The 26,395-nt window shown below is 33.9% G+C and overlaps 3 protein-coding genes across 8 annotated transcripts; 1 reads left to right on the top strand and 2 right to left on the bottom strand.

Moving 5' to 3' along the window:
• Positions 1 to 11,375: 11,375 nt before the first annotated feature.
• Positions 11,376 to 13,030, bottom strand: Arp3 (Actin-related protein 3). Its single transcript, XM_073086412.1, has one exon. It carries the CDS (start codon positions 12,881 to 12,883, stop codon positions 11,627 to 11,629), a length of 1,257 nt encoding a protein of 418 aa, XP_072942513.1. The 5' UTR covers positions 12,884 to 13,030; the 3' UTR covers positions 11,376 to 11,626.
• Positions 13,031 to 14,568: 1,538 nt separating this feature from the next.
• Positions 14,569 to 22,860, bottom strand: LOC140752107 (leptin receptor gene-related protein). Of its 6 annotated transcripts, none has more exons than XM_073086281.1 (5): positions 20,029 to 20,205; positions 18,084 to 18,153; positions 17,656 to 17,673; positions 17,148 to 17,334; positions 14,569 to 16,806 (listed from the first exon to the last, which is right to left on the bottom strand). In XM_073086281.1, the coding sequence occupies exons 1-5, from the start codon at positions 20,042 to 20,044 to the stop codon at positions 16,693 to 16,695; spliced, it is 405 nt and encodes a 134-aa protein (XP_072942382.1). In that variant the 5' UTR covers positions 20,045 to 20,205; the 3' UTR covers positions 14,569 to 16,692. The 6 variants fall into 6 exon arrangements, with proteins under 6 accessions (XP_072942382.1, XP_072942383.1, XP_072942381.1 ...); XM_073086282.1 differs by lacking the exon at positions 20,029 to 20,205 and adding an exon at positions 19,394 to 19,413 and having other exon boundaries at positions 18,084 to 18,152; XM_073086280.1 differs by lacking the exons at positions 17,656 to 17,673; positions 20,029 to 20,205 and adding an exon at positions 22,770 to 22,860.
• Positions 21,657 to 25,309, top strand: Rpb5 (DNA-directed RNA polymerases I, II, and III subunit Rpb5). Its single transcript, XM_073086279.1, has 6 exons — positions 21,657 to 21,794; positions 22,287 to 22,375; positions 23,432 to 23,610; positions 24,054 to 24,216; positions 24,801 to 24,879; positions 25,200 to 25,309. The coding sequence occupies exons 1-6, from the start codon at positions 21,738 to 21,740 to the stop codon at positions 25,263 to 25,265; spliced, it is 633 nt and encodes a 210-aa protein (XP_072942380.1). The 5' UTR covers positions 21,657 to 21,737; the 3' UTR covers positions 25,266 to 25,309.
• The last annotated feature ends 1,086 nt before the right edge of the window (positions 25,310 to 26,395 follow it).

The following is a 26,395-nucleotide window of genomic DNA, read 5'->3' as shown; positions in this document are numbered from 1 at the left end:
AAACAAGACTTAACGAACAAGAAATAGACTTATTTTACCTCATAAGATCTGTCTAAAACTACTAAAACGAAAAATAATTAACCTCTGACAACTGAATACAAAACAAAAGAAACCAAAAGTGGTCTTTACCCTAATTGTAATCTCCTTTTCCGGTCAAGATAACCTTCGAGATCATTAGTAATCGTTAGTGATGTAACTTTGTTTAGGAACTCCAACTTGTGCTCATCAATCACAATGTCGGCGACAGATACAACACTTAGCTATAAACTTTGGATAAGCTACAATCAAGAAACTACAAGGTTTTTTGTCTTTTTGTAGCAACAGGAAATTTCTGAATGATTATTTTTTTAAATATTTTGTTCTGGATTCTGTGCGTCTGCTGAAGACATATAAACAGACAAATATGCAGGCGCGGTTCCAGGGGGTTGACAGGGGTCCTGAACCCCTTTTCCCAAAACCGTCGAGGCCGACTCGCACTTGTTCAGTTTTTTTTCCCTGAATGGGGAAACCCTGCATGGATTCCTGTGTGGCGCGGAGGTAGCGGCGAGGATATGCCGGACTTTACAATAAATACATCAAAATGCGTTAGAAAAAGTAACAGACAGTATACCTATTTGCTTGACTATAATTGAATCCGAAACAATAAAGGTTGGTTTATTTAAATTGATAAGTCGACCACAGAGAGAGCACGATTACCATTAGATGTGATCCGAATCTAGCCGACCACAAATATACCTCCAATACCATCTGGGGTTGAGTCCCATCAGATGTCAATGGACGACAATACCCACTTACAATCAGTGGACTGAACGCTTGTTTGTTATTTTTTATTTTACGAAAATAAAACTACTTTAACTGCATGTTTTCTATAACAATGCTTTTAAGCTTTTAAATCAGATTAACTATTTACTGCCCAGTTCCATTAAAGTAACTACGTTACGAATACGTAGTGTTTTAAATTTCCACTCACTGAACGCGATTTATGATCGAAACACGGTTTAAAGTCTATTAAAAGTATTGATAGGTCCTTAAACGGCAGCCTTCGTGATAAAAGAGCAAGCACATAACGGTATTATTACTAACATTAATCCTGTAAAAATGCATATACAATCGACCTACGGTAATCCGGCCTCCGGCTATCTGTAATTTGACAAGTCAAATATTCGGTACTGTATGAACCGGCTACTTTGCTGCTGCGCTACTCAGGTGACTGCGCGCGAGTGGATATAATATATGTTGTTTGTACTACTCATTACGTTAATAACAATAATTATTTAATTAAAGGTTTCCTAATGTTTAGTTTAATCTTACAACTGTATACATTATGAATGTATTGCTTCTATATTACTTATATTAGGCAGTAGTTCAGCAAATAAGTTATTCCAACACTGATTTACAATGTGAATGTCGAACAGGCATAGATCACATATCATTACCAATAGACATAGAAGCTAAATCTAATGTGAGTTTTCGTGTTTCAGATGGCACTTTAAGCAGTTGGTCCCATTTATCTTTGTTTAACGGTCGATAAACCTTGTGTGAGGCCTTATGTTTGCTTTTAAACATTCGATCGATTGTCCAAGACGTGGGCAATACTCCAAATCTGTCCCAATTATTGGTAGAAACCCTATCCCTTCATATAGGTCATAAAATGATTGTGGCCAATATTAATTTAAACTCATTGACCTCTTACATAAATTTAATGCACTTAAAAGCTTGAGCATCAAAAGGACTTTATACTCATAGTAGACTGCAATACTCACAGCTACTAAATTATGAACTATATTGGAACTTACTAACTTCATCAATGTACCGGCGAAATCTCTATGGAATATTTTGCAACGCTTTGATTGCCAACTATTTCTCTACATATAGCGAATTTTTAGATTTCTTCATGGGGTAACAAATGTAACATTACCCTGGAAAACCATGGAACTTTGGAATACCCGGGTTAAAATATAAATAAGTCTAATCTATTTTTCTATACGGTTTTATATATTTTAATAGCGTTCGAGAGTAAAACGCATTATAAGAAAAACCTTTCAGCGAAGAATAATATCAAAAATATAAAAAAAATATATATCAAATGACAAAAATCGATATGACATAATATAACCGATAGACGATTTAATTACAAATTATTTTTGCTAGATTTAGCATTTGGGATTTAGGTATTCTCTTCAATAAATCTATACGTTTTAGTCTTTTTTTTTGTGTTTCATTACCATTACAAATCTGAAATCTCTTGGTCTCTCTCTAAGTTCTATGAAAGTCCTCCAAGAAGCGCGGTAAGAAAGGGTAATTAGTAAATTTGATGCCGTTAAATTTGCGCATAAACCCGATAAGCTTTAGTTCATTAAACTGCATTATGCAGAGCCCGCATACCATGCAGGAGTATAATAACTAGTTTAGGTATACCTAGCATTAAATTTGCTATCACTGAACGGTTTATTAGCCAAACTCACTTTATAATGGTGCGGCGATGTCCTTATAGTGATAGCTATTAACGTTAGGATGCTATTTATTGTCATTGATTTATGTTAAACCTCCGGAGACTAGAATTTCGACGACAATGCAACTCCGCAAGCGAACAGTGTTCAAGTCAGTCCTAGAAATATTGTCTTTATATTATTACAAATTTTATTTCACTTACCGTCTTAGTCTTAATCTTGCAGCTGAATTGTACGCCAGTTAACTCCAACAATTTGAGTTGAAATTTTGCATGTAAGTTCGGTTGGGATCATTAGCTTTATTGAAAATAAAATAATAACGAAAATAAATAATTATTCAAAATCCAATATGGCGGATTCCTCAAGATGGCGGACTCACCAAGATGGCGGAACGATTATTTTTTATATTCTCCAATGACTCCCATGATATGTACAAATGAAAAGGTTTTCCGAGAAGTATACGAGAAAGTGTGTCATTAAAACATTTTTAAGAATATAACTTTGTTATTGTTATGAAGTATACCTATATTTGTAACTTATGTGATGATAAGTGACTGCCGCTTTACAAATAGAAGATTACCTCCCTAAAATCAATAAGTTAATACTTTTAAAATAGCTACTTACAACACAAACATGGAATGGAAAAGTCGATTAAATTACTGAAATAAGAAGTAGTTACGACAAACTCCACCATTTATTCAAGGCTCGATCGATGGCCATAGATAGCAGATGTTCAGAAAACAAGAGCACCGAAGCAATTAAACTCTAGTGAAATGGTTCCAGATATTCCAGAGGTGAATCTAGTTCACAGGAAACGAACACTTCGGCAAACTTTGTCCCACTTAGTCCTTTTTTATCGAACCAAAAAGGAGCAAGATTAAATGTGCTGAAATTTTAAATTGCCAAGAGTTTGTAAGCGAAAGTTTTCTATTCGATATTCAGGCTTTTAGATTCTTTCGGTTCAGGACGTGAAAGTCTCTGTTCTGTAAGTTTATAAGTTAGTTGTTACAACATTTGTGACTTGTTAACTCTTGTTACAGCAACCTTATTTGAACTCTACGGTAAATTGCGCTTACAAAAGTTGTTTTAAACGTAGAGTTGCAAACGCGCTTGCATTTCTAACAGTAAGTTATCGACGTAGACTAAAATATGCTTGTCACAATCGCCCATAGAAATATTTAATAACTCTAGATAAGATACAACACTTACACTGTATCGACTATGAGTTATGTATAAACTTAAATGTCATTTTTATAAAACAAGCAATACCTTCAAATAATCCACGTAACAAATTCATATAAAAAATACTTTTTTTTATAATATAAGAGTAGCAGACGAGCATGCAGTCCACCTGATGGTAAGTGGCTACTGCCGCCCATGGACATCTGTAATCAACGCCAGATAGGATTAGATATTCCTGCCTGAGGTCGGCCACAGATGCGCCGCTACCCCTGAGGACTAAGCTGGAATGCCTCAGAAAAGTCTGTCTCCCTCACCACACCCTTCAAACCGGAACACAGCAGCGCCTAACACTGCTGTTATTAGGTAGAAATAGGTGTAGCGGTGGTGCCGCCGGAGTAGAACCACAAAGGGTTCTACTTCTACCTTCGATCTAAGTAAGTACCTAGATAGATTGCAAAAACATACTGCCTGACTAGGAACGTCAATCATTCAAAATAAATCTACCATAAGTGGCTTCATGTTAGAGGCACATAAAATAAAGTAGCTAACGTATTATAACGATAACCATAACGGGTAATCGCGGTCATATAGTCAAATGTGCACATGGCTGCCCATATTGATTTTAAGAGGTATTTTGGACCGAGCTAAAATGAGCATTTCGCGGAGTTAGGTCAACCGAACACGTTTTGCATAGGTATAATGTATGCTTACGTTTTAAACACTTACGATTTGATACACATCGGTCTTTTGAACCGATTTAATTACAAAAACTGATTCTGAATATAAACCTTATTAAGCTTATCTGTTGAAGACAATCCCTTTATCTGATTATTTTCACCCCTTGGACAAAAACTATCATGGTAAGAAAAATAAACCGACACCTTACATAAAAAAAGATTACCTGAAATATAATGGAATTTAATTGCTCTGTGATACTAAGTCAATGTAGGTAGGGTATAAACTACTTCAGACTCTTTCTATTATTAAAACTAAGTATCTAAATAAATCAAAACGCTCATGAACATTCGTCTAACAAATTCATTTTTTTTGTACAAACTACACTTAAAACGTCTTCAAACCTTTATTTCAATTTGCACTGCATTTCATTTTCTTTCTAAGGAAAACATTGTGTGAGAACGTCTTTTGGTCTAAGACAATGCTTTGGGTTCTACCGAGCTTCACAAAAGCTGAAGTTTCTTTAAATTTTTTTCTGCCCCAGCACAAGTACCGTCGGTACGGCTAGAACAATCCCAGGACTCGAAGGGCACAGAACAATGGTGCACTCTGCAATTACCCCCAACCCTCATACGGCTCATTCATATATTTACGCCGCGGTTATAGGGTTAGGTTTAGCTATTGTAGCACTTGCGTCTGATTTAGTCTATTTCCAGTCTTATGCCGTACACATAAAGTTCAGTTGTAAAGCCTTTGTAAAAACGATGGTAACTTGAGAGGATGGAGCTGAAGGCATGTAAGTGACAGGTTTTTAGTAACAAACTAGGTATATGACGATATGTATAAATGTTTTCTTTGTTGTTGTTTTGTCAAGTAAAAGAGATAAATTCTGTTACCTATATTTAGGTAACTGAGAATAGCATAAGAATTAGAGGCTTATAGGTAATAGGTAGGTACACTCCCAATAATCCAGTAAATAAAATGGAAAGCGTGAGGCAGTTCTGACGTTTGACAGTGGAAGGATAACAATGTCAGCCGTAGATTTAATTCAAAAGCTTTATTGGCATCGTCTGCTTATTAATTTCGAGTACCTATAGTACTCGAATAAAAAAAGTATTTTGTTAGTAGAAATTTATTAAAAGAATACCTATTACGTTTAATCTCTTCGCCACTAACAAAAGAAAAGTAGACTGCTGAACTCAGACCTCTAAAACAAATCGAATATCCTGACTCTACATTCCCTTTTAATTGAAGTAGGTACAAACTTATTTGAACTTAATAAACTGGTTTCTAGCAGTTTCCAACACCGAACCTCAGCGAGTTGCCAAGATTCCCGACTTATTCCAACTTTGTTTTCGGGATTCGTATTATTTGCTTTTGTCGATTTACTCGATCCTTGATGTGCCTACGGTATACAAGGTTAGTTACAGATTCTAGGTTTTGTGTTAAGAAAAAATAACATATAGGTGGATATTATAAGTTTCTATACATGCCAAATGTTATTTTAGTATGATAAGTGTTAACTAGACATCGGATTATAATACGCACTTTCAAAATGCCAAAATAGGCAAATATGCACTTAAAAAATGCACTAAATTTGCTCTATCAAAATACTATTTATATTATAGGACCTTTAATTAATGTGCAATAATTTATCAACATATAACAAATTATTTTTGTCCAACCAACAACTTTACAGGCCTTAAGTTTTAGCAAACACTTTTTCATGAGTACCTATTTAAAAATAAAAGTAAAGTTACACATTCATAAGAAATTCAGAATAAACAAAAACAAATTAAATATGCCTCCGTCAAAGCCCTTTCGACATGGTCATAAATCCAACGTATTACAGTGACATAGTTTTGTAAAATAAGTAAGGATTTTATGGTCTCTCTGGCATTGTTTCAAAAGGACATTTATCAACACTGCCCGAGGCAAATCCCCTGTCCAAGGGTCCGCTGAGATTCCTGTACCTTGACCCTTGGCCCAAATATGTCCTACCAAGGGTCCTCGCATGAATGCGTTTGCCTGCTACGTGAAAGGTTTTTTGAGTTTAAGCAGAGTTACGACATCTGGTGAGTAACAAGAAGCCCATATACTCGTAGGTGCTTAGCTATTTTATTACGTATCTACATTTCTCCGTTAAAGTCGCGCTGTTAAAATTGTTTTAACAATTGCTTCTTATGTATTTTAAATACATAAATATAACGACGTTCGTGGCGAAGGTCACCAGACCGGTCGAACGCGCAAAGGGTTCCGAGTTCGATCCCCGGCCATGTATTAACTGTTAAATTTAGATAGGTGTACATTCTGGGACTGGGTGTATTAGTGTGTCACCCATGACGCAGGAAATCCTAGTTTATTTTATAATATAGGAGTAGCAGACGAGCAAGCAGTCCACCTGATGGTAAGTGGCTACTGCCGCCCATGGACATCTGTAATCAACCCCACATTGGATTAGATATTCCTACCTTGGGTCGGCCAAAGACACGCTGCTATCCCTGAGGACTAAGCTGGAATGCCTCGGAAAAGTATGTCTCCCTTACCACACCCTTCAAAACGGAACACAGCAGCGCTTAACACTGCTGTTATTAGGCAGAAATAGGTGTGGCGGTGGTGCCGCCGGACTCGAACCACAAAGGGTTCTACCACCTTTCAAAGTCTGAGCCTATTTGTGTTTCTACACAAAGCGTCTTAAAATATTCAGAAGTCATTAATGGCACAGAATCAGTTTTAGATTTTTTTTAATTAGTGAGCCAAAGATTCTGTGGCCTAGCATTGTCTCGAAAAAGTAATTTATCAATGTTAAAGCCGAGGTAGGTAAATCCTACGCGGATCCGGCCTAAGCTGAGATTTAATATTGTCCTGTATCTAGATACCACTTGAATACTAATTGTCTATAGGCCTCTTTATAGAGGTTTATAGGAAACCGTGGACCTAGCATAGATATATTATAGCAGCCTGTTAGACACAATTTCAGTTCAGAAATTAAGAATTAAAAGACTTGAATTGTTTTGATATAGCCTTCCTGTTTGGTTGGTGATAGTGCCACGAAAAAAACTACTTAAAGAATAAACTTGGGTTTTGTTCAAGTCAAGATTTATTATGATCCACCGTTATCAAACCATTATTGAGCATAACGCTAGCCAAACGCGGATTGGTAGAGTTCACACGATTTTTTTCTCACGATGTTTTCCTTTGTAAGTACAATTCCTTAAAATTAGAGGTTTAAAATTTGTTACTGTTGCGGTTGCTGGGAATTGGGATTTGAACCCGAGACTCACGGCGTGAGAAACCGAACTTCATACCACTAGGCTATCTTTGTGGTATTTTTTTACAACTTTAGAAAACAGGAACTAAAAACACGCAAAACAGAAAAAAAAAGAAAAAAATCCATCGTAGACATTGTTATAACTTCCTTTAGTTACGCCCGCTATAAGTTAACATTTAAGTAAGTACCTACCCCTATGTGCCCTACCCTTAAGCTACGGATGTGCTCCCGCTATACATTTTCGAGTACGCTGTCAGTATCACCCTCGTGTATAATAAAAGTGCTAATTGGAATGAAGTAAAACAGTCTCCCTAGTTTCGGGAAACCGTCATAATGTATGTAACTCGAGTGTCAATTTTGGCTTAAGTCTGAAGCACTGATGGGAATCCGAATACACCAAACTGTATAAACCGGGTAAAGAAATACACAGAATCCGTATCATACGTACAGTGAGGCTTTTAGGACACTGATTTTCTATTGAACTGTAATAGATAGACAGTTCATCACAATGCATTTAGTAAAGTACTTAAGTATGGATAACACATACTAAAAATAAAAATAATTTAAAATTTGGCTGTACGGAACGCTCCGTGTGCAGCTTCAACTCGTTCTTGGCCAATTATTTGGTGCAGGTATCTAAATAATTTACGCCAGAAAATATCTTATGTTTCAAAAGATTTTAAGTAAACCATCGTTTATACTTTAAGTATAAATATTATCGCGGAATTGATCGCGACATTATAATACGTAACGAGTACTCACGATGCGCAGTCTTCATTTCTCTTTGCCGATGTTGCTGCCCAGTTATATGGATCATGGTCACCTCGGAGCAATACGATTATACGCGAGCAATACGGTAGCGCAGAGTATACGTTGACAAGCACTAATAGTAGATTAATCTACCCTACATCTACTTCGTTTTTGAATTAAAAAAATAATCTATACGAAACTTTAAGTAGATATTGATTATGTAGCGAGTCTATTCGAATTAATAAAGCATGCAGTACGAATGTGCGTTCTAGACCATTGCATGCATTTGTCCTGCATGCACCGGTAACTCTACTGTTGATTCGTATGAAAAGTTACTAGATGCCTGCGTAATTCGTTGGTATTAAAATTACTACTTATTACGAACCAAATGCCTACGGTGTAGAAAAAATTACCAGCACGCGAATAATATGTATGGATATTTTAGAGGCACTTCATTTAGTTTTCTATTTTCTAAACCAAAAGCCAATATTTAGTACGAATGTTCCCCGTCGCTTTAAAGTTGTGAAGTTGTCGAGTGTAGTTCGGCTTTGCTGTTTGTACGCTTAAATATGCTATAACGAGTTCTTTTTTTGTTTTCTTAAAATTTAAATGAGTTCCTAATAGGCACCTAAGTAGTTGGAACTCCCTTTGGCCTTTTGCGTCTAATGCAATCGTTCTATAAAGTACCCAAGACACTTTTCTAATGGCTGCCTCTTTCTAATTTGTGCCTAAGTCAAAAATAGTCAAACAGTCGATATAGAGTGTATAATATAGGTTATAAGTGGTCTCAAAGTGACTAGCTACATTTCCTTGTCCTTTTTAGGGTTCCGTAACCAAAGGACAAAAACGGAACCCTATTACTAAGACTTCGCTGTCTATCCGTCTGTCCGTCTGTCACAGGGCTATATCTCCGGAACAGTAATAGACAGGCACATGATTTTTTCACAGAGGATGCAAAACGGTGGCCGCTATAACAACAAATACTAAAAATAAAATAAAGTTGAATATTAAAGGGGGTTTCCATACAACAAACCGGTATTTTTTGGCATTTTTCGATCTAACTGTTAAACCGTACTAGGGAAACGGTTGAATTTTTAACAGTCCGTTTACTACTATTACACTGATATTATAATAAATACAAATTAGAACCCTAAAACATATTTTAATATAGTTATTTTAATTTTATTATACGTTGTTTACGTATTATTGATCATCACCCCAACGCCAGCTATTTTCGTTTCATATAACTAAGTATTGTTGAAAATAATAAAATGAATAAAAATAATGAACATTTGGTGGTACTGAAGCCTCCATGTGCGAGTTCGACTCGTACTTGGCGAATTATTTGTTGAAATTAGCGATTACGGATAGAATTTATATTTAAATGGTAAGAAGAGACATTTTTAAAAGTTTAAATATTAATTTACATTAATATTTACTTAATTAATGAACTTTACTGGAAATTTTAATGAGCTTTAGTTACAAAGCGCTAAGAATGGCGTAAGAACAAAAAATGTAGGTAGGTACTTATAATATGTGTTATTTCGAAAAATAAAATGCATGGCGCCAGTGCATACTAATTAGTAAGGAGCCTTTGTAGGACTCCTTCCTTGTGTAAAGCAATATTTTTGCAACTGGGTATTTTACGGAGTAATTACGTACTTACCAACAAAATTTTGTAAAACTTTACCAGCGTGCGATCGTAGTATCCAATTACTACGAGTCGGTATATAGAAAGTAACGTTCTCAACGTTCTTTGTTATATCTTATAAAAATTCTTTGTTATATCTTCGACGGCCTCTATACCACCGGTTTACCTACTTCTGTTCTTGCATTAATACTGTATTGTTGTTATATAATTCATTTTTCTTTACACGTTGTGGCAATGAAGACGATATGCGAAATAATATTGAACAAGCATTACCTAAAATAACAGGATATAGTGACGTAACTATGAGGATATTTAATCGTCTAAATTCCAATTGTAGACGACTTCAGTACGTAGGTATATTTATTATTATTGTAGGAAAGTATGGAATTGTTAATAAATAAACACACATAGGTACACCTATACATATATATGGGTACATAGATGTATCTGAATTATGAAAGGGTAAATTCTATCCAATTTGATATTTAGCTGCTACTTTATCGACGTTTTGATGTATTTAATACAAGGCTTTCAATACTATGCAATGCAGTATTAAAGCAAGTTATCAACTCTTCAGTATCAACCTACAGACATTAATTAGAAAACATTGAAAAGAGCAGAGGATCTAAATTGGATGCCTTTGACTGCCACAAAATGTCAACCGGAATGCCATACTCTTTCTAGTGAATTGCAGGATTCAAAAATATACCCACTCGTTATCCTGTGTTAGAGGTACCATTAATAAGTAGAAATGTGAATGAGTTACATTTTCTTTTAATTAAACCGGCATTCAGCGAATATACTGCGGATAGAGTAGTTCTACAAAAATGTTATTTGGCGCCATCTCTTGTGACTTTACCGAATTATTTGGTGTCAAGTTGACCTTATAGATGGCGTTAACAGCATTCGGCGAGTAGGCTTTAATAATTTTCTATTTCTCTTTTTTTGGTATGGAAATAGAAATATATATTTTTTTGAATATAGAACTAATAATACATGTTTGTATTATGAATGAACATTTATAATGTGGTAAAATAATGTGAAGTGATCTAGTGAAATCTTAAGGAGAAAATATTCATGATTTGCCTCACAGAATTGTAATGTAGCATTTTGGGTTACTTAGGTTACAACATTTTTAATTATTAATAAATAAAAATAATAAAAGGAATATTTATAATAAAATAAGTGTATGTCATGTAAGGAACCAAAACAATGTGCCACACCCAAGGTAAATATTAATGAAATTTAATATTGTAATGAATAAGTCAATTTATCCAAAATGTAGTATTTCAATATTGATATATTTGCATGACATCATCTCCAATAATAATCCTGACATTTTGATACACTTACTATACTTGTGTGTCAAATAAAATACATAATTAAAACAACTATAGATAATAATAAGAGCTTTTACTTATTAAAATGCTGGAATGCAATAACATTAAATGCATAGAATTACGTAGCAAACCCAGCCATTTAGAAAAATAATACAATAAAATTAGTTATTAAGTAAAACATAATTTGGCTATAATTTGTGCATAGCGCACTAATTCAGATATTACTTATTTCTTTATTCTTAAGGTGTATAAACTTAAATATACATGTTCATATTGTTGATGTGAAGTTAGAGTGAATACTGTCAGTTTATGTCATGGTTCCGAATACTGGATTGTGTCTACAAATGCTTGGGCCATACTCCATGTATGCCTGTTTGCTGTGGCATACTTGATAGAACTCTGGTGTAGAACCCAGCATGCTTCCTCCAAACCACACAGCATATCTTTGCATGTTGTGTGACACAACCTGCACGTCTATTGGTTTAGGAGTAATACGCCCCTCAGACAACATCGTAGAGAGCTTTAATCTTGCATCAACTGTGCGTTTGATATCCCGTTGCAACCTCCTCCCAAAGTCTCGGAACATTGTCGAGCCACCCGACAACACAATGTTGCCATACAATCCTCTCCTGACATCAATGGGGCAGGACTGAATAACTTCATCCACCATTTCGTTCAATGGCACAGTGAAATCAGCATTAGAAAATTCTGGATGAAAGAAAATCTCAGGCCCCAAGAACCTCTCATACCCAACATCAACAGAGAAGGGATTTTTTGTAATGGCATTGATGCCTGCATACTTCTTCATCCACTTCCCCGGGTCAGAGTCATACTTGGCGAATTCCTTTGCAATATCTGGGCAAATGTAGCTGTATCTTTCCTTGATAGCTTTAGCAGTTTCCAGGCTTTGTTCCGGTGGGATCCCAACCTCACGTTCTCGGAGGAGTGACTGAATGAATGACGTTATATTCCTTCCTGCGATAGGAATGTGCTTGATACAGGAGCCGATGACGTAGCCCTCTGCTACTGGCACGATATGAGTGACTCCGTCCCCGCTGTCCACTACGATACCGGTAAAGGTGCGGCCCGCGGACGTACGTGACTTCCACGAAGCGGCAAGCGCTAATACTGCTTGCACTGCAATGTACAACCCCGGCACGTTAAACGACTCGAACATTATCTCCGCTAAGTACTCACGGTTCTCGGGCGTGTTTAACGGCGGCTCCGTTATCAAAAAGTGGTGATCTTCGGGTTCCGCCCTTAAATATTTGAAAATGCACTGTTCAATGTAACGCTCCATCAAGTCCCAGTCCTCAACGAGACCGTGTCGCACTGGGTATTTCACTGCATACCCAGTGGCGTCGAAAGCTTCGTCACCGATGAAGAAGTCCAAGTCTTCAACCGCTTTGGTCATTCGCCTAGTACTCTGGTCACCGACTTTAGCAGTCTCTTTTATCGCTATGGCTGACGGGATGATAAACTGTGGCTCCTTATTACCGGCGAACCCCAGTTTGGTGTATCCCGTGCCAACATCGATTACACACGCAGGAAGATGGTCTCCCATGATTGATCAAATATGTAACACCACTTGTAAAATTGAGTAATTTAGAAGTTTACAATTTCAATCGGACTTCCCTTTGGTAAAATTATCAAAGAAACAGCAGATTACAAATATGACACATACATGTCATCGTGCGGAAGATGATTAATTCACGTTCCGTTTCACAACTTTCACAAATTACAATAACGTAAAGATTTCACTAAAAATGTTCATTAATAATGATTTCATCAATGTATTTAATTATTACTGCAAATATTTTACTCAAATACTGTTATTATACCTAATTTCGTTAGTGACTAAATATATTTACTCACCTCTAACAATGTTTTTGTCTATATTACATTGAACACGCTCGTACTTATTTATCTGTAGTATTTAAATTATTATTAATATTCTGTGAATTTTATTCAACGGAAAGGACAAAAATAAAAAAAATGTGGGTATTTACAAGCACCTAACGAATAGTAGGTATTTACGGGTCATACATAAGTCAGTTTTCCAAATTAATATTAGTAGACTGCTTGGTTTAAGTGTAGGGCGTGTAGGGCGACTGGATGTAGAGATAATGCAGAGCCAGGTCGACTCGAGTCAGTACTCGAGTATTTACATAAACTCGTATACTCGATAAATAATAAGTAGTCACTCGAGTACCAGTGATACTCGGTAGTCGTACATTGACTTGTCTTAGGTACCTTATTTAGTAATCGAGTGAATACAGCAGTACCTAATTGTTCTAATTAAAACTTGTTTATTTTTGTTTAGTGAGTGAGATTGGTTGGTGATTGAGATAGATTATTTTGGAGTTTGTACTATTTTGGACTGTGTGTTTTGGAAATTTGTGTTAGAAAAAGTAGAGTACTTCATGTTACTCCAGTTAGCATTAAGTTTTCGAGTAACAAAGTATTTAAGTACTTCATGCTAACTCGAGTACTTTATAGATACTCTGGACTCGAGTCCTAACTCGATTCTTTTTTATGAGTAATAATGTACTCGAATACCAAAAATAGCCGACTCGGCAAATCATTAACTGGACGTGTGCGCAGTCTGTTATTGTAATTTGTAATTGATCTTCGATCCCATGATTATTTTGGAGTTTGTACTATTTTGGACTGTGTGTTTTGGGAATTTGTGTTAGAAAAAGTAGAGTACTTCATGTTACTCCAGTTAGCATTAAGTTTTCGAGTAACAAAGTATTTAAGTACTTCATGCTAACTCGAGTACTTTATAGATACTCTGGACTCGAGTCCTAACTCGATTCTTTTTTATGAGTAATAATGTACTCGAATACCAAAAATAGCCGACTCGGCAAATCATTAACTGGACGTGTGCGCAGTCTGTTATTGTAATTGATCTTCGATCCCATGATCGAAGATCAATTACAAATTACAATAACGATACCATTATCGATCGAAGTAATTGATCATGTAATCTCTAAGGAAGATAGGATATAGTATGCCCGTGGCGATACCTGCTTTGTATCGAGTGACTTACAAACAACAGTAGTATATATATAAAGCTATATTTCTTGAGTGTATCACAATAAAATAAACATTTAGAGGAAGATGATATATTTTGATAAATACATATATTTTCAATAGTATCTATTTATTAGAACCAGTGTCTTATAAATAATTATTTAGGAAAAAGGAAGTCTAGTCGTTTTTAGAAATAAAACAAAAAGCCAAGAATAAAAGCATTCAGTAATCTTTTTATTGTGACCCAATTCTAATGCTATATTTACAAGATATACATTGCGGGAATGTAACTTTTAGACAAAATAATTTAAACCATATAACAGTACTTTAATTCCTGTGTATAATGTTATATTTTTAAAGATTTTATCGATTTCTTTAAAATTATTAGTTATTGTTATCATTACAAAAATATTAAAAAACATATATAACCTGTGCCAATAAAAATTGTAATATCTAGTCCGAAAAACTTTTTTGTACGTATGGCAGGTGCATCACTAGGAATCAAAATTTTGCTAGGAAGTCGAAACTACTTAAGTGAAAAAAAATACGATTACTTTTACCAATGTTTAAAAATGTGAAATATTATCCATTTTATTTACTTATTTATTAAGTTAGCGTAAAAATTAATAACGATTTGGGGAAATTGAAAAATCTGTCGTAAAGCTGGCAGCACATTACTGTTTCCAAAAACCGCCATACGCACAAAAACGTTTGTCGGACTATAGAATTCGAAGGCATAGCTATTATTTTTCGGCCTTCGCGCCTTCTCTATAATCTGTTAACGAGACGCCATTTTTGGATTATATATTGAAACAAGTTACAGTTTACATTTACATATTGTTATCATGAAGCTGAAGACATTAATTGGTGATTGAATTAATATTTTTTTGCAAATATGGAAGATACAAATATATACTTATGTTTATAACATAAATAAAATAAATTTTGGGATTCCAACAATGAAATTAGTTAATAATAACAAAATAAAATAAACATTCTTAAGTTACATTAATTACACTAAGAATTAAACAAAGTTGCAATAAACAAGTTTATGGAAGTAATAATATCAGTTTACGCAGTATTTTAAAAACGACTATTATTCTCGTTCTCATTGCACAATCATAAATATTGTGTTTTGTCATATTCAATCGCATACAAGGCGTTTGTTGCAAGTAAAGTTAGGGCGCATTTCCCGTCGAGCGTTTGCGTACGCAGTTTCTTAACGCATACAAGCATGGCAGCTAGTCAATTCTTGTGTGGCGGGACGCGCGTACAGTCAACAATATAGCGAATAGCGCTCTTAAACTACTAAAACATTTTTCGCGTGAGCAGCGGCCAGCGATCACTATACTGATCTGCCACGCAGTTTTCGTATTGGACTCCAATTAGAAATGATAAATTTAGATTTATGTTGCGGGTCAAGGGTAGTGTGGTTTATTTGTGTGTCCATCGATGAAAATGTTTGTTTTAGTAGGCTAAATTCTCCTAACACACTTGCACAGATTTATGTGAACCTCTTGAACAATAGATTTTTTTTCATAAAAGTTGCTTGTAAGCATGCAAAACAGTCTCTCGGTCAAGTTGAAAATCTATTATTTGCTACTATTGTCTGCCGTAATAGAACGTTATTTCTTGATTCTCTCCTATTTAACGATGACAAACACACATAGCATACTCAAATTGTTAGGGATTCCCCTTATCTTCTGAAAATTAACATTAGATTTCATCTAAGCCACAGATTTCTCAATTAAAAATCCTTTGCGATCTCAAGTCATATCTGAATCATACTTGCATTAATGAAAACATTATTCATTTTTACTTTCCCAAAATATATTAGCATAAAATAAATAATACAGCATGCTATGTAATGCAATTATTATAATAGGTAGCAAAAACTTAGCTCTAGTATCTAATATGAGTAAATTATTTGAAGGGAACCATATATTAGTATCTTAATTAGCAGATATATAAAATATTAAATATTTCAGGTGTATTTTGATGTAGATCATATTTACTGGTGTTTATTATATATATACCTATTAGCCAGTATAGCAAACTCCCACTTCTACTCACTATATTGTAAAATCAACAGCAAAATACACCAAAATTTATTTACCAATCTGGTGTTAACATTACCTCTTATCTTGTTTATACATATCATAATCATTATACAAAAATAACAAAACACAATGATCCTTTTCAAAACTATAAATTTGCTAATCAGTATCATATCTATCAGACTTAAACAAATATAACCACATCGTATCTATATATCTTACAATATAAAAGTATGCCTTATCATTGTCCTTTTTGCCAACAAAGCCGTTTTTAGATTTCTCACCACATTGCATAATCAGAGTCGTCCATGTCAAAGATTGTGAAGAAACCGAGGATGGTCAAGTACACTACGACATTCCCAGCCAGAGTCAAATAGCAAGCTGCCCAAACGATCTGTAATAGGGAAATTATAGAACTTAAATGAGTATATAATAATAAAAATAAAAGCGTGATAAATACATAATTTTCTAAAAATGAAACATATGTTATGCATAAAATTGAGCATAAAACATTCAGACATTTGTATTTGTAATCTCCCATATATAAAGGATCTTATAAATTTTATTTTGTGCCTGTCAGTGTCAGTCTGTGCATACTACTATCTGAAAGAAGAGATCATTTGTTTTCCATTGATATTAAAATTAGGTATCTTTTGTACAATTAACATAATTATACTCCAATTAATTTCTACTACAATAAGTATGAATTAGAGACTATATAAATGTGAACCTTACCACAGCAGATCGCGCCAGCACTATGGGCAAAGCGAAAGTGCTGACAAGTATTCCCATAGTAATGAAGATAGCAGTTTCCATGCACGGCGAGTTGGTGCCGCCGGCAGTGTCGGTATGTCGTCTCGCTATCATAGTCGGGATGGGGCAAAGGACGTAGAACAGCACGACGAAGAACGAGTACCATGATCTGGAAGTGAAAGAAGAAGGCGGTTTTATAAGCTGTATTTTCATTTTGTTAACATGACCACCACATTTATTTCGGCACATATGCTGCTTTAGGGGCGACAGATCAGACTTACATAAGTGTTTCAACTTGGTCATTTTAATAAATTCTACACTCCTAGCGCCACACTAGGATTTTACCTGTATTGTGGATGCCACGGACACACAAAGACAAACAACATCCTTCTAAAGTGTTGCCATTTTGGCAACAAAGTCACATTAGACCAACACTATACATCATATTATGAATATCTGTTACTCAATATAATAAAAATATTTAAAATACCTTGAATTTCCATTCTCACTGAGCATGTTAAAAACAGACAATACAATTTATCAATAAAGTATGAAAAAATGTAAATGTGGATATTATATTAATAAAGTAACAAATCAAGGAATTTCCAGTTATGAGTATTTTGATGCAATTATACACTTAAAAATACAGTGTAATTTCAACTTATTTCTCAGGGGTAGCATGCATCTGTGACAGATTTCAGATAGGACTGCAATCCTATCTGGAGTTGATAACAGAAATGGGTGGGTAGCAGTGACTAATTACCACAGATAGACTGTATGTATGTGCTGTGATTACAAAAACAATACAGACGTAGCCTATTGGCATTAGGGACACTGGCTGTGACCATCTCTATAAATATATAATAACCTATAAATATTATGTACTTCACATATTTACTTAATTGTGTATTTACTTACTTGTATAAGGCGCAAGCCAAAATAACAAATGTCATTCCAATAGATCCGGCGAAGGCCAGTGACACCAAACTGTAAATTTTAAAATAAATAATTAGAATAAGGCAACAAGACATGATGGCAAATAAAAATTAGGCACAATATACATAAAATTTTGATTTAAACATTGAATTATAAATAGTATGATATTCTTTATACACATAGTATCATACCATAATAAAATTTTGAACATATTTATACATCCCAAATTTGTGTAAAAATAAATCTAGTTGGCTTTACACATTATAGTATTCAACCTATTTATGATAACTTATTTTTCGATCATTATATTTATGTTTTTAGGGCAGGCTATCAAGATATAAAATGTTGAACAATTATTCCTGCAATTAACGCCAAACTGTTCTGTAAGACTCACTTAGTGGGCTTAAAATTATAAATAGTTGCAAAACATACCTTAGTTCTCTGTTAATATTCAGTACAATTTGAACCGGCAGTTGGGAGGCATATAAAGTTAAAAGTAATTAAACAGAATTGTTTGCTTAATATAACAAAACTTGAGAAAAACTTCACTTTTGTACTTGTGTACTACTAATGCACAGTATAAAGTTGCAATTAAGGATTTAGGTATGAAAGAAATATGCAGATGATATTGGGAGCTTCAAACCATCGGGGCCTTTAAAATATGTGCATTTTTTGGTTCATTCATTTCCAAATTTGTCAATACGTAATTTCTGAATCTATCGTAATATTAGGTTGATTATTTTTTAAGAAAACAATGAAAAACCTTTTGACGTAAAGAAGTTATAATTTTTTCTGCCAGCTGATAAATAGGGCTTTTATGTACCGAAATGCCCCTATGGCTTGAAGCCCACAATATAATATAGTAATGAGTTTATATTTTTATATAACAAAGTCACTATTAGGATGATTAAATTATTTATTAAGCCTTACTATCAAGGTAAATATATATTTAAAAATAGCATTCTCCTGTTGATATACTATAATATTGTAGGTACATGGTCTAATTAAATTTATAAATGAACAAAATAATGATTATTAAGCATAACCTGCTGGCAATTTGAGATTGATTTTGATTTAAAAGCATGATAGTATTACGGAGGATAAAGTTCCTTTGCTTGAACTTGGTATAGTCTCCTTAAAACTACTAGTCCGCTCTGAATATGGAAATTAATCGCGTCGCTATAGCAAATTATATGACCACACCAGCGCGCAACAACTTCAGAGTGAACTAGCAGTTTGGCGCGGACTATACCTACTTACCTCTTTACAAGCTCATAAGATCAAATACTTACTTCATTACAAGAATTTAACATATACCTTGATTAACAAAGTATATGTTTAGTAAATGCGACATAGTCATATACTACACTTCCATTTATCATCAACCTACTACTTACTGTCTCACTGCTGGATATTGCAATGAGAATGGTTCATACAAAAAAGTGTGATTGTTTTTCACCGAAACTTAAAACACATGTCTACATCAATCAATTAGATGTCTGCTTGATCGACGCTGCACCTTTCGAATAGCAAGTCCGACGTGTTTGTTACTTAGCGACTTAGAGCCACGTAGATCGTTAATATACTCATTACACTGCATAATTGACTGGAATAATCCTTATATATAGCTTTAATAGTGCCATCCATGCCATCTTTAATCAAATTTGTTGATATCCGTCTCCTCATAGGTAGTAGGTACATACTTCTGATGTTATTAATAACATTCACAGAATTGTTTTCATCTTACTTAAATGGTGTAGTGTACTTACCCTGCATCCCAAGAGGATTACATGAAATAAGAAATTATTAAATTAATCAATGATTATCAAACAAAACTGTTTGTAAATAATAGTTATCGCATTATGACTCACAGTGAAAAGCAATATATGACTTAAGATTATTGTGTCTCTACGTCCTATCTACGTACCTTTGATTCCAGCCATTGTAATTTTCACTAACACTCTGCTTACTCCTATTAGTTTTCACTTTATTCTTAGTTCTAGACTGCGAGATGTGATGAAAAAGATAAAATGAAAATAAAATAAAGTGCACCTGTACACCAATGCAGACTTCAAATTAGTGAATGGAATGGAATGGAATGAAATATGAACGGAATATTGTGGACATTGTGGTCAATGGTATGGAATAGACACAAGACAATAAAAAAAGTCACTTCTTCGCAATAATAGCTCACTGAATCCAATATTGTAAATCCTAGAATATTATAATATACATGTTACTGTAAATTCTAGCAACACTAGGCTGATGCGCTAACGCTAACAGCTCCTGTAAATACTTCGCCTGAGTAATGTAAACTCTAATAAGGACCTGGTATTAATAAGAACCAAATTATAAAAATATAGTATAATCAAAAACTATTTTTTTGGTAAATACTTAATAAATATTTTAATTTATTCATTCACTTTACTATACTCTTTGATATCAACAAAGTAATGAAAATGTCAAAGTCAAAATTATGTTATCATTAGTCAAAGTGAATGAATGAATGAAATGAATCGAGCCAACTGTCTAGGGATGACGATTATTTTTGAAAAAGATCGTTTCTGGACACAATTTGAATCGAAGTTAAATCGATTCACAAAAAAATAGAGGCCCAAAGCGTTGATTTGCCATTGAAAAATCGATTTTTGATTTTTGAAAAGGGCGAAGATAGCGAAGAAAAAGGTCATCAGGAACTAACAAGCACTGAAATAGGTACGTTTCCGGCAGTAAAAATGTCTATAACACATTTGTTAATATTCAATCAACTGCAATAAGATCAACATTCGATTTTTTAGGATGAAAGATCGATTAACTGAATCGATCCCTTGCTCGAAATCGATTATAATAGTCGATTCTTCGATTAATCGATCTCAGATCCATCCCTACAACTGTCAATGTGATGATTGTGATGTGAACTAGAGTTGCGCAAAATGTATCACTAAAGTGAAAAGAGTGATATATATCTTTTGAACTCAGTGATATATATCACTCTTTTAGCTCAATAGCTCACTTTAGCTCAGTAGCTCTGTAAAGATACGCGACATTTTATATCAGTATATCAGAGAATCAGATCAAAATGTTTTGACAACATTTTTGATTCCTATAATTAATACAAAACTGGCAAGAAATTATATATGAATTATCACAGCCAACGCTATTTGTATATCCCGGTTTCCATGTTCTTAGCAATAAAATATTTTAATTTAGTGTTTAATACGTAACCGTAACTGTTATATATCTCAATCAACGCATTTGACTCGAATCAGGCTCACTACTCACTCTCAGTCAGTCGCTTATTTGACTCATCGCTCACTCGCGAGCTAGTATAACACTGTTGAGTTGAAGAAGATCTTATATCCGGAATCGTTTGAATCTATGAACTAAACCATGTGATGCGGATATAAAGATATAATTCAAATCCGTCGGAGTTGATGAGTGATTAGCTCTTTGGTGAAGATATATATCTTTTATATCACTCACTCGCGAGCTACACAATTCTAATGTGAACTGATGTGATCTGATTGAGTTTCTGACAGAAAATTGCGGCTGTTATCTTGTTTATAAAGAATATTTAAGTTAAACTTTACAATTACGCTTCGTTTAATAATAACATACTTAACATTTTAAACTGAAATGGATGACGATGCGGAAACATACAAATTATGGCGCATTCGAAAAACTGTGATGCAGGTAAGATTTTTAGGTTATAAACACTTACAACCAATAGTTTGGAATAAGTTTGCATTGTCAAAATAGAGTTTAATTTGACCAAAACGATACCCAGATAAAACCCTTAGCTTTTTTAAAAATTATATTTCTTTTAGACATTCATATTATCACATTTAAAATAATTTAATTGTAAAGTAATTTTGTGAAATATACCAAACTGCACTTAGCCTATTAGGCTTGTATGTGAGTTTTTTTTTAAATTATTTGTGTCGTACATGAGTGAATGTAATTGAGTGGTGTATGTCGTCTTACTGTGCTGTAAAAAAGTATATAATAGATTATCAGAGGTAGAGTATCAGAGGACACATGCCCAGTTGGAAAGTTGCCAGGAGGCATGTCCAATAAGGACCTCAAAGGGCTGATGGATGAATGATGCAATACCCATGACATAGGAAAACACTAGGATTTCTAGGTTCAAATTAGTGTTAATATTTAATTATTTATTTATTCCAGTTATGCCATGATAGAGGATACCTGGTCACTCAAGATGAATTGGATCAGACTTTAGACCAATTTAAGGAACAGTTTGGAGACAAACCAAGGTAAACCCATTTTTAGTTTGACTCACATATTTAAAACAAAAATAAAAGGATATTTAGTTTAGGTAGTATGTAATAATTACTTATGTTAGTAATTAACTTGTATGCAAATGCATGATATTAAGTTGCCTCTATAGGCTCACAGTGACAGCTAAGCTTTTGAATGACTATTCCTTCAAAAGCAAATCAAAGGTAACCAAAAGTCCTACTAGAACTTTATTACATAATATGTTTTGTCCTGTGAAGAATAAATTTGAACACCACTTGTGTTACTGACACCTCCTATGTTAAATTTCATCAAGCCATATGGGGTGTAGGGTGTGCTAAAGAATGAGACATCCTTACATTACCCTCTGCAGTAAAGTAAATAGTAAAGGTAAAAGTTATATTGTCTTACCTAAGTAGAGTCTGGTGGTCTCTGAAAGAGTCCTCTCTATTATGTTCTTCTTTATCTTTTCATCCAAGATTTGCATCTTGTGGCACCAATTCAAGCTACATGTAATCACTCAACAGTATTCATATTTTTTTCATGTTACACATATCTTGATTTATAGAAAATACTTATGATCTCATGGAAAAATATAAATATCTCTAGACATGGTGTAATATTATTTATTTTTAAGTCACTGTCAAGTTACTTTGACATTATTCAATTTCTTTCTTTTTGAAATCACTCAATAAAAATGTATAAAACACCGATCAGTTACTTCAAATTTTAAAAAATATTTCAACCAGCTAATATTGAAAGTAATTTAAAATTGGTTTCCAAAATTTGCAAGTTCAAATATAGTTTAAAAAATTATTTAAACTATTATCTATAAATGTATGTTTTCAGTTTACCCTTATAATTCTATATAATCACTTCTTGATATAGCATGCAGTCTTCACCTGTAATTGTAATGGCACTCATCTATTTTCTCTAATTATTTCACGCTTTACTAATATATTTAGTGTACATTATGTTGGTGTTCAATAAATAAATAAAAATAAAATTATTTTGAATACAAATAGCTACTAAGACCTCATTGGGCCATATTATAATGTTGTTTATTTTTGCAGTGAAAAGCATCCAGCCAGAAGTGACCTTATAGTGCTAGTAGCCCACAATGATGACCCCACAGACCAGATGTTCGTCTTTTTCCCGGATGAACCCAAAATTGGAATTAAAACCATTAAAACCTACTGTACGAGAATGCAAGAAGAAAATATTCATAGAGCTATTGTTGTTGTTCAAGCAGGTAATAAAGGATATCTATTTTAATAATATAATATAATGTATGTATTTTTAACTGATATAGCAAATTAAAATGCAGCTTACCTTACATTTACAACCCATGAGGCATAAATATAAATAGGAATTTTCATCAAAAGTAGATGCAACACTTGAATATTTGAATAAGTCTGCTGCATCCTTTGAACCACGCCAAGACAATTTGCTAAATATGTGATAGTTATATAATTGTAAACTGTGAACATCAATATAAGATGACATTTTCTATCCAAGAAATTGATTTAAATACTAAAAGAATATTATTAATAAGTTATTAAGAATAATCAATGTTATTAATTAGTTTTTATTTTGATTTTCTATCCAAGAAATTGATTTAAATACTAAAAGAATATTATTAATAAGTTATTAAGAATAATCAATGTTATTAATTAGTTTTTATTTTGATTTCAGGCATGACACCGTCAGCAAAACAATCCTTAGTTGACATGGCTCCTAAGTACATATTGGAACAGTTTCTGGAATCCGAACTGCTGATCAACATAACGGAACATGAGTTGGTGCCAGAACACATTGTGTTGACGCCTGATGAGAAACAAGAGTTGTTAGCTAGATAGTATCCTTTTAAAAGATGTATATTTAAAATTTTTAATGTATCAATAAAAATAATTAACATTTTACCCAACTGTAAAAAGAGCTGTAGTAAATTGAAAATGATAAAAAAAATCTAAGCAATGCCTTAAACACATAATATTAATTTTTATCTATGCTACAGGTAAAGATTGCAATATGTTATCTTTGAAGGTGGTAGAACCCTTTGTGGTTCGACTCCGGCGGCACCACCGCCACACCTATTTCTACCTAATAACAGCAGTGTTAGGCGCTGCTGTGTTCCGGTATGAAGGGTGTGGTAAGGGAGACAGACTTTTCCGAGGCGTTCCAGCTTAGTCCTCAGGGGTAGCGGCGCATCGGTGGCCGACCTCAGGTAGGAATATCTCATCCTATCTGGGGTTGATTACAGATGTCCATGGGCGGCAGTAGCCACTTACCATCAGGTGGACTGCATGCTCGTCTGCTACCGTTATATTATAAAAAAAAAAAAATCTTAGTATAAAAAAACTGTATGTACTTTTAATGTACAACTTAACTTAAACATTTAAATATTTTTGTGGACGTAATTATTCCTTAATTTAATCACAGTAAATTAAAAGAAAACATGTTAATGAGAATACAAGCAGGTGATCCTGTTGCCAGATATTTTGGACTGAAGAGAGGACAAGTAAGTTGCTTTAATTATGAAGTTTGAAAGTTCCTCATCTATTTGTACCAATATAATGTAAAAAGACAGTGCAGTGACATGTTTAAGGTGTTTAAGGATAAACCTTACACGAAGTTTCAACTTAGCCTTCAAAGGTGTGGCTGACTCAAATCCTACCTGGGGTTGATACATGGTAGCCACTTACCATTACGTGGAATGCATGTGGGTACTACATTTACTACAAATAATATTTTTGATAAGGTATTCAGAAATAAATTGATTGTTTTATTTATTGTTTAAAAATTTAGTACTTTTAATTTTTTATTTATAACTTGTTACAGGTGGTGAAAATTATAAGATCTTCAGAAACGGCAGGAAGATATATTTCATATAGATTAGTTTGTTAAGATTAGGGTAGATGTAATGAAATAAATTCCATTTTGTATTTTTACCTGAATTTTATTTTCTACACCCTTTATTTTGAGCACACTTTTACCAATAAAGTTTCTAATAGCTGTATTTGTATGTAACGAAATAATAACGAAGTCGGTTTTAATTATATTTTAATTATCGATATCAATCTTAGAATAAATTGCCGTATCCTAGCTTTATCAATGAATACGTCTATATGAATACCCATTTAGATGAAATTATATCGAATATACGATATTTGATATCATTGCGCTAATTTAAACATGGAGCCTGATTGCAATAGCTAGGAAACTCCTTAAATTTTGGGCTTAAATTTTGACCATCAGGGGGCCAGCCGTCTGCTCGGTAACGACGCATAAGTGCCTAATCACCCACTTAACAGTAAGATGTTATATTTCATTAACATATATGTAACATTATATTATTATGAATAAATATCAAGAATACGGGGGTATTCATCAACCGAGATTCCGCCCAGGCAAAGAGGGGATCCTCGACACCCGAAATTCCATGCCCTTATGTTAACATTGCCTTAGCATATGAGAGACCCGGAAAGTATGACATCCTGCTTCGATCAAGTGTCTAATGACGGCGCCATGAGGTGCAGGTAGAGCTGTTAAAAAGTATTGTTTTCTTTTAGTAGGTAATATATTTTTGAAAGAAAATACCTATAAAGTTACAAATAAACGTATATAACCCGTGTTTATTTGGGGTGTATGGCGAAAAGAGAAAATGCCTTATTTTTTACCAGTTAAATATGGCCCCAGTAAATATAGCACTACCATTTTATATTACAAAGCTAAGTATTACATTAATAGGCGCAACGTGCCTGGAGCGGTAAAATATAGAAATAACATTTTTCCGATTTTGGTCTGTGCTGTGTTCTTTGGCAACATAATCTTATGGAGGAGTAAGGACGTAATTACATATTTATTCGGGATCGGGAGATACGACGAGATCGCAAGATAGGGATGGGTGACTAAGTAACCTACCCTGTTACTTTTAGTAAAAAACCCACCATCAGGTAACTTAAATCTCCTAAAGTCCAAATAAAAATCTTGGATCTGCCTCTGGTACCTAATATAACGTAGGAAGTTGTAGCATT

The sequence above is a fragment of the Epargyreus clarus genome, unplaced genomic scaffold (genome assembly GCF_041222505.1).
Source record: "Epargyreus clarus isolate Ecla_fem2 unplaced genomic scaffold, WU_Ecla_fem_2.2 ptg000024l, whole genome shotgun sequence".
Lineage (NCBI taxonomy): Eukaryota > Metazoa > Arthropoda > Insecta > Lepidoptera > Hesperiidae > Epargyreus > Epargyreus clarus.
The sequence above is the reverse complement of the archived record's forward strand: the minus strand, read 5'-3'. Positions and strand labels throughout refer to the sequence as shown.